Genomic DNA, 9,363 nt, shown 5'->3' with positions numbered 1-9,363 from the left:
CATTTCAGAATGTTTACTACATGTAATGTTCTGTGCTAAGCCCTAAAATGGTCTCTTGGGATCCCTCCCTGAGAGGAAATGTAGGTGCCACTAGTGGATCCCCACATAGGGATGTAGTCTGTTGAGCCCTTCTGTGTCCTGGACTTTGCCAAAGCCATTAGCTCCTAGAGTTAGTGGCCAAACAATGATGAAATGCAGGCTTACAGGGACTGAAGCATGGGCTTCCAGCAGAGCAATTAGAGGTAAACTAATATGTCTTCAGCACAGAGGAGCCTGGGAATTCCAAGATGCAATGGAAAAGGAACGAGTCAGCAAAAGGAGGAAATCAAAGTCACAGAGTTCAAGAGCTAATTAACTGATTCTCTTAAGATAATGTTTCATTAAAATGCAGCTCTTTAGTCTTTGGAGGCTGATGTCTCTCCTACCTCCTTTTATCTTCCTTGTCCACTCCTTCCTAATCTCATCTGTTTCATTTCTGATACCCCCCCCAAGTTTTATCCTTTCTCTAGTCCAACCAGGGTGGACCTTTAAAGGCATAAGTGAGCCCTGATATACTGCTGGCGAGACCATGTGAAGAGGCCACATGGACAATGAGAAGCCCTGAAATTACACCGAAAGAAAGAGCAGCTCGGCCATCCCAATGTCCCAGCTGACTACAGCCTGTTAGTCATCCCTGCCAAGTTACCATCTTTGATGTTGCAGCCACCCTCCTCCCCTTGATGTCTGACTACAGCTACCTGAGAGCTACCCAAAATGAGACTAGCAGAAGAACCACCCAAAGTCCCTGTCAACATACAAAACCACAAGAAATTATAAAATAGTTTCACTCAAGCCCCTACATATTGGGGGTTGTTTGTTACACAGCTACAGATAACTGATACCGTGTCTGCTCATGCTGTTTGCACTGCTTAGAATGCTTCCCCAACCCAACCATCATTTTTCCCCCACAGTGAATTCCTATTTGCCTTTCAAAACCCAGATCCAGCATCACTTTTCCTGCCTCTCCATGATCCGGGTCAGATTGTCTTTCCTCTGGGAAACTCTATTATGAGGCTAACTTAGGATACTCATTTTTCCATCTCTTTAATTGACTGTGAATGACAATATTAACTCACTTAAAGCTCACAAAAAAACTTATGAGGGAGATGTTATTGTTATCCATTATCCCTATTTTACAAGTAGAGAGGCTGGGGTAAAAAGAGGTACTCCAAATCACCTTGGTATTAAGTGGCTCAGCAGAGATTCAACCCAGGTAGAGCCATGCTCTTTTTTTTATTTTATTTTATTTATTCATTTTTATTAGAGAGAGAAAGAGGGAGAGATAGAGAACAGGGGGAGGAGCAGGAAGCATCAACTCCCATATGTGCCTTGACCAGGCAAGCCAGGGTTTTGAACTGGCGACCTCAGCATTCCAGGTCAACGCTTTATCCACTGTGCCACCACAGGTCAGGCAGAGCCATGCTCTTAACCACCATGATATATGGCTTCTAATTAGAGTCTAAACAGCAATGACATTTATTAGCCCATTTAACACAAACTCCAGACATAATTGATTCCAGGGTCTCTCACAGGAGCAGCTGAAAGATTTTCTCTGAGATTTTCTTATCCTCATAATCACAAGATGGCTGCCATGACCTCCTCCTCTCATGATAACTCCAAGATGGGGAGGAAGGAGGAACTTAGCCTTTCTGAAGCTCCCCACAGTCCACCCTGACCATTGGTTTGTATTGGGTCACAAAACTATCACTATCCCAATCACTGGAAGAGGTGCCTGGTACCTCTAACTGGATTGACCCTAGGTCTTGATTTGGAGGTTGGGCCTACTTTGGCTGAGCACATGGCAAAAAGATTATTGTAGCAAGGAGGTTGGGGATTTGGTTCTTGGACAGGAAATAAGCATTTTCCACACAATGGTCAGCCCTCGGAACACCTGAAATAAAGACACACAGAGATCCCGTTCATTACAAGAATCCACTGTCCCAGGTTTGCAATGTGGGTACACCAGCCCTGTCCTTCCCAGACACTCTGAGGTCTTAGGGGAGGTACTCAGGGTTAGACGACAGTGCCCTGCCCATCCTCCACATTCATCACCCCCTTCCCCGCAGACACACCCCCTCAGATCACATCTCAAGTGGCCACGATTCCCAAACACCAGTGCATTAAAGGTGTTTGAATCTTCACCCGTCCACTACCAAATGAGAAAAATAAGGACGCTGGAATGAGATTCTTTTTTTTTTTTTTTTTTACAGAGGCAGAGATAGGGACAGACAGACAGGAACGGAGAGAGATGAGAAGCATCAATCATCAGTTTCTCGTTGCGCGTTGCGACTCCTTAGTTGTTCATTGATTGTTTTCTCATATGTGCCTTGACCGTGGGCCTTCAGCAGACCGAGTAACCCCCTGCTGGAGCCAGCGACCTTGGGTCCAAGCTGGTGAGCTCTTTGCTCAAGCCAGATGAGCCCGCGCTCAAGCTGGCGACCTCAGGGTCTCGAACCTGGGTCCTTCCGCATCCCAGTCCGACGCTCTATCCACTGCGCCACCACCTGGTCAGGCTGGAATGAGATTCTTATAAAGCAAAATTGATTCCATTTAAGGGAAAGCTATTGTTGACTTTCCCACTTAAACTCTCTAACGGCTTCCCAGGGCAATTAGAGGAACAACCAGGCTGCTCGACATGGCCGCCGAGGCCTGCTCCTGGCCCATCTCCTCACCCCTCACCGGCCCCAGCCTTGCTGGCCGCCTCCCTGCTTCTCAAATACACCAGGCCCTTTGCCTCTTTAGGGCGTCTCCATTTGCTGTTTCTTTCCCCTGGAATGCTCTTGTCCTGGTTCTTTACACAGTTGGCTACTTTTCATTCAAACCTTGACTCATCTGCCCCCTCCTTACAGAGAGATCTTCCCTGACCATCTCCGAGGCCAGGGCCATGTCCACCCCCGCATCGCCGCCACCTTCCACCGTGCTGTTTGCTTGTCTTCAGAGTCCTCTCAGAACCCGACACTGTGTTTAGGTTGACTTGCTTTTTTGTTGAGTATCTGTTCTGCTTGAAAGTAAAATCTATGAGGGCAGAGGCCTTCTGGGGCTATGACAGCCTCCTTCTTCCTGTCTCCCTACTTCCTGCCTGTCCCCCTACAGCCCAGTCTTCACACACACACACACACACACACACACACACACACACACACAGGGACCTGCTAGAATTCAAGTCCGATTATGTCCCTCCTCAACCCAGAACCCTCCATGGCTCCCAGCCACGCTGTCCTTCCTGTTCCTGAACACTGCCTGAGAGCTTCCTACCTTAGGGCCTTTGCATTTGTTGTTCCATCTTTCTGGAACAGATACTTACAGGGTTTGTATCTTACTTACAGGGTTTGCTCCTCTCACTTCCTTCTAGTCTTTGTTCAAAGGTCACCTTAGATAGGCCTTTCCTTTCTACCCTACTTAGAATTGCAATTCCTGCCCTGGCTGGATAGCTTGGTTGGTTAGAGCCGTGTCCCCAGGCACAGAAGTTGCCAGTTTGATCCCTGGTCAAGGTGGTCAAGGCGGTCAAGGCACATGCAGGAATGGGTTGATGTTCCTGAGTCTCTCTCTCTTTCTTCCTCTCTATCTAGAATAAAATAAACATGAAATAAATTAAAGAAAAAAATTGCAATTCCCCATCTCCTTTCCTGCCTTTATTCTTTTCTATGTCACACTGTATGGTTTTTTTGTTTGTTTGTTTTTTTGTCACACTGTATGTGTTACCTACTTACCTAGCCTCTTGTTGTCTCCTCTGTGAGACTATCACTCCATGAAGATCAATTTGCAGGGGGTGGGGGGTGTTTTACTCACTGCTGGGTTCCCATTGCCTAGAACAGTACCTAGCACATGTGAGGTGCTCAAATATTTACTTTAAAAAAATATACATAACAATTTTGTTGTGATATAATTAACATACCATAAAATTTACCCAAAGTGTACAAGTCATTGGTTTTTAGTAAGTTCACAGAATTGTGCAACCATCACCACAATCTTAAAACATTTTATCACCCACAAAAGAAATCCCCCACTCATTAGTAGTCGCTCCCATCCCTCCCCATCCCCCAGTGCCTGAAACAGTGCCCTTCAGGAAAGACTAGATTTCCTAGCTGCCTGGGTAGCAAGGAGTGTCACGTGACCAAGTTCTGGCCAATGGGATGGAAGCAGATTTTCTCTTCTTTGCTCCTGGCTCCTTCTTGCTGTCTGGAATGTGAACAGAATGGCTAGAGCTCAGGAAGTAATACTGGACTCTGAGGTGGAAACTACTGGTTAACAGATGCTGGAGGGACCAGAAGGGATCTGGTGACTGCGGAGATGCCAGACCACCTCCGGTCTCCTGTATGCGCATGACAGAGAAAGAAACGTTTGCTGTGGGGAATGTAATGTTTTAATGTGAGAATGTCCCCTTGTCACTTGACATGCCTGTCCCTCACAGCCAAATCCAGTCCCAACAAACGTGTCTCCACGGCCCTCTCACAGATGAGGAAACTGATGTGAGGGATATTTGCCTCAGGACATTATTTTTTATTCAAATATTTGGGAGAAAAAACAATTTTCTTTTTTTTTTATTTTTCCCAAATCTAATTCATTTCACTCTTCATAAAAAAAAAAAATTATATGCCTGTATATGGTGAAGGAGAGAGAACATCCAGTGAATGTTTCAGAGACCGTTCTTGCTTTGGGGTTGTGAGCCTCCCCCCCGAAGTCCTCTCCCGGTACCCTGCCCTTCTGTGCCACCCAGGCACCCGTGACGGATAGACCCTGACCCTGCTCAGAGGGCCGAGAGGCCTGCACTTGAATCCTGCATCTAGTCTTTAGCAGCCGCGTGATCTTGGCCAAGCCACTTCACCTCTCTGACCCTGCTTCCTCCCCTGTAGAAACGGATACTAACATATGCCGGAGGGAAGCTGAGGGTCTGACTTGTTCCCAAGGGCCCTGCCCGGAGCTGAGCACACAGCAGGGGCTGCGTGCTCCCCAGGAGCAAACTCCGCCCTTCCGGACGGACACAGCGGGCGCCCTCGGCTCTCAGACTCTTTCGATCTGAATCACACTCAGAGGCAGTTTCACAAACAAGGATGGTTTAATACAGTTCAGCATGTTTCCACTCGACAATATTATACGAAAATAGAGCTCTTTATTTAAACAGCAAGGCATAATAATCACTGCTACACATGAAACACTTTATTTTTCAAAAAACATCAAAATCAGTGACTATCTGGCAAGACACTTCAACTCCCATTGGGAGAATGAGCAGGTGGGATGTCACTGGCTCAGTGTTCTTGGGGCCCACCAGTGGTAGAAGACCCTGGTGGCACTTGGACCAGGTGTAATACACAGGTGGGTGACCCACGTGGTGAGCAACTGATCCCCTTCCTACCCTTTTCACCCAGTGACTGTGGAGGAGAAAGTCTCAGGGTGGTGCTAGCCTGGCTGTAACGCCACTCGAATACTTGCTTGTCTCATTTTGTAACAGAGAAGTGACTCCGAGCCTTGGTGACACTAGCATAGAGACCCCCTCCCAGAAAACTTATTTTTCACAGTCACCTATGTTTGACGAGTGATACATGTTGTCCATTACTGGCAGTGATTAAAAAAAAAAGTTCCCCTTTCAAAACAACTATAAATCTAAGAAATAAGTCTGTTTAAAGGAAACTACCTGGTAAACAACAATATAAAATATAGTAAAAAAATAATAATGATGATGATGATGTTAAGGAAACACTTCATTAGATCAACCTAAGTGTTTCTAACATGTGTCCTGCAATACTGTGATTCTAAAGCAAGTATGGACAAATACAGCGTCATCTGGGTACCTTCCTAACCTGCAGCAAGCAGCTAATCCACTCACTCTCCCTCTTCTTTATGTTTTTTAAAAGAAGAGGAAACAAATAACTACAACAAACAGACAGACAGACAGACAAAAAACAAACAAGGGAAGGTTTAAATCACTGTTTCCTAAGCTGTGCGTCAGTATCTCTGGTACCAGCTGGAGCTGCTCGGTGGGAGAATTCCCTTCCTAATGATTGTGGCTACAAGGAGGTGTGCCACCTTTAAAGGGAATTGGTCCTTTCCTGCACAGAGGTGAGAATCGAGTCTCAGTGCAAAGCATCCCTGATTTGGAAGAGGGGAGTCATAACGGCTTTCCCCCAGCACACCAGGGTAGCAGCCTCGCAGAGAGACCTTCCTGCTGCTATTTCTGCTGGCCTTCTTCCCTTCCCTTCCCAGCCAGGAGGCAGCTAAGGGTTGCCATGGAAACCGGCTTCATCCTCCCACAGGAGGCTGCCAGCCCTGATTTCCTACAGAGTTAAGAAGCCACGGGCAGCAGGGGTCACCCAGGCGTGAAGATGGGTTTCCCTGGGGATATCCCACCTCCCGCCAATCACAGTATCTGTCTGGGAATCCTGGGGGCGCCTGGAGGCTGAGGGCCAGGGAAGCCCCCAAGCCCCAGTGCTGCTCCCTGAAACATTTAGAGATCTCAGGGCCTCTCTTCTCCTTCAGCTGAAACTAAAGGAGCCCAACTATGTGTGTTTGTATCTCATGAGATGCATCTACCTATGGGCGCCTCTGGCTCTGATGCCAAACGGAACTGCCCCTCCACCACCCCCTTGAGCCCAACAAATGCATTTTCTATTGGGCCAATAAGTCTGTTTGCTGGGCCCTGGCCGGTTGGCTCAGCGGTAGAGCGTCAGCCTGGCATGCGGGGGACCTGGGTTCGATTCCTGGCCAAGACACATAGGAGAAGCGCCCATTTGCTTCTCCACCCCCCCCCCTTCCTCTCTGTTTCTCTCTTCCCCTCCCGCAGCCAAGGCTCCATTGGAGCAAAGATGGCCCAGGAGCTGGGGATGGCTCCTTGGCCTCTGCCTCACGCACTAGAGTGGCTCTGGTCGCAGCAGAGCGACACCTCAGAGGGGGCAGAGCATCGCCCCCTGGTGGGCAGAGCGTTGCCCCTGGTGGGCGTGCCGGGCGCATGCGGGAGTCTGTCTGACTGTCTCTCCCCATTTCCAGCTTCAGAAAAATACAAAAAAAAAAAAAAAAAGTCTGTTTGCTGAATTCTACCAGCTTATGAGCTGTGTGACCCCAGACAGTCACTTCACTTCTCTGAGCCTGTTTCTTCATCTATAAAAAGGGCATAACCATCCCCTTTGCAGAGATGATGAGTGAAGTAGAAATATTATGTCCACTGTGCCTGTCACAGGCATTTAGACAGTCCTCAATAAACAGAACCTAATATTAATAACACTTAATACGTTAAAAAAGGCTTCTAGGCAATCTTTCTCTTTGAACTGATGCAAAAGCAAGTTTTCATCACTGAGCTGCTTGTTCAAAGGGTGGTGGATGCAGGAAGATGGACCGTGGGCCTGAGAACCATTAGCAGGTTCCCACTTCCTCCTAAAATAGCACTGCTGAGAGTTAGAGCAGGGCTCTCGAACCCGAATGCCTCCCTGCACCGGGAGGTACGGTGAGTGGACAAGCAGCAGGAAAAATTCCCCTTGCCAAGCAGGACCTCCGGTGAGCCGGAGCACACACGTCCCAGTGAGGGAGGCGCTGCCCCTCAACCCTGGCCCACGGTTGCCCTTGGGAACATGGGCCCCGTGTTTCCAGATCTTCCGGGTTTTCAAGGGAAGCTGGACATTTTGAATCAACCCTCCGAAAGATGTTATGAAAACAACTAATGTATTTTTTAAAGTGTAGGCAAAAAAAAAAAAGAAAGAAAGAAAAAAGGTCGCAGGCTGAATCATACCCACAGCTGGAGCTTCTGGATATAGGAAAGCAAAACCTCCTCTGTTTTTAGCTCACCCGGTCCAAGTAGCCTGGCGGCTTCCTGCTGGCAGGACCATTCCGTGGGGCCTGTGTCTTTCTTACACACATTGGCACACCCCCATCCCATCTGCAGCCCATAACTCCAGAACAGCGAGCTCTCCTGCTCAGAGCCCAGTGTCCGGAGGGGGCCCACAATTGGGATTTTGGACACACCAGCTTTGGGGAAACCCTCCTGCATTTTTCTCACGAATCAGCGTGAACGGAGAGATGCAGGAACCAGAAACAGGTCTTCTAGGGACTCCTTTGGTTTCAGCTAGTTTAATAATAACATGGGGACGAGCTTATTTCAAGGGACACACCGCTAGGTCCTGACTGGCCTTCTCACGGCCGGCATCTGCTTTGAGTGGGTAAGGCCTTGACCACCATTGTCAAGGACGCGGATGGTGGCCCCTCTGGGAGTTGCGGTCTCCACCCTCAGGACCCCTGTTCCACCCTGTCTGCCTGCCCTAGCTCTTGTGGGAGTCCCTAAGGTGGGCGAGGCAAGGTGAGCAATGAGCAAATGAGCATCCAGAGCCTCATTTTGGACTAAACCTTCTCTCGGTTTCCTTTCTTTCCCTCCCCCCAACCAGCCTTCCAGGAAAAAAGGAGGAAAGTGCTAATGCTGGCCCCACTGGGTGCTCAGAGTGCCGCACCCAGGCCAGATGTGGACACAGAAAGCCGGGCAATCACGGCAGGGGCAGGTGAGAGTGAGCGCGTGGAGCCCGGCCCGATCCTGGGGCTCACGGGCGGAGGCGGTAACGAACTGGCACGTCGTGTTCTGGCTGCATCAGCCCAAAGCCGTACCTGCTGAGGTCAAACTCGGGGATCTCCACGTCCGGGTTGACCAGCTCCAGGTCAAAGTGTGTCAGCACAAGGAACACAAATCTGCAGAGAGAGGGCATTGCAGGTGTGAAGGAGGAGCATGGGGCTTGTTCCAAGTAAGGGAGGAGAGCAATGGCTTCCTCCAGAGCCCGACCACAACTCCCACTTTGGGAAAAGAGAGAAAAGGAGAGGGAGAATAGAGCACCGTGGCCCCAGAGCTCCCACATGCGTGCCACCCCATAGTTGGGCAGGCCCGTGCGCTAGTTCCGGTTACAGGCTGTGAGCTGAAGTGACCTGTGTGTCAGTTTCACATTTTGGGGTCTCACAGGAGGTGCTGGACTCTCCAGCTCTCCCTTCGGCCTGGCCGCTGTGCGAGCCTCCAGTAAAGATGGGAAGAGCCTGAGTCTCTGCATGGAGGGAGGGACCCCCAAACCCACTGCTAGCTTTGTGTAAGTGGGAACCAAGCCTTTGTTGTCACAAGCCACTGAGACTGGGGGGTCGTTTGGTGCAGCAGGGTAGCCTAGCTCCCCCCGATTACTATGAACAATGACTTTACCTGACTCCCCAACCATAGTCAGCCCCCCAACCCAAAACTCCTGGAACCCGCCCTATCTGCCCTGGCCAGGCTGACTGCTAAACCACAGGCTGCCTCTGTGAGATTAGAAATAGGCACTCCTCCCTCCAGACCAGGGGTCGGGAACCTATGGCTCAGGAGCCAGAGGTGGC

At 49.4% G+C, this 9,363-nt stretch overlaps 1 protein-coding gene across 1 annotated transcript in view; it reads right to left on the bottom strand.

Annotated features, from left to right (window-relative positions):
- Positions 1–5,095: 5,095 nt before the first annotated feature.
- PTGIS (prostaglandin I2 synthase) overlaps positions 5,096–9,363 on the bottom strand; it is a 38,544-nt gene continuing 34,276 nt past the window's right edge. Inside the window, exon 10 of the mRNA XM_066235779.1 lies at positions 5,096–8,700. Coding sequence (XP_066091876.1) covers positions 8,556–8,700 — 145 coding nt within the window. The 3' untranslated portion in view covers positions 5,096–8,555. The remainder of the gene's footprint in view (positions 8,701–9,363) is intronic.

The sequence above is a fragment of the Saccopteryx bilineata genome, chromosome 6 (genome assembly GCF_036850765.1).
Source record: "Saccopteryx bilineata isolate mSacBil1 chromosome 6, mSacBil1_pri_phased_curated, whole genome shotgun sequence".
Taxonomy (NCBI): domain Eukaryota; kingdom Metazoa; phylum Chordata; class Mammalia; order Chiroptera; family Emballonuridae; genus Saccopteryx; species Saccopteryx bilineata.
The sequence above is the reverse complement of the archived record's forward strand: the minus strand, read 5'-3'. Positions and strand labels throughout refer to the sequence as shown.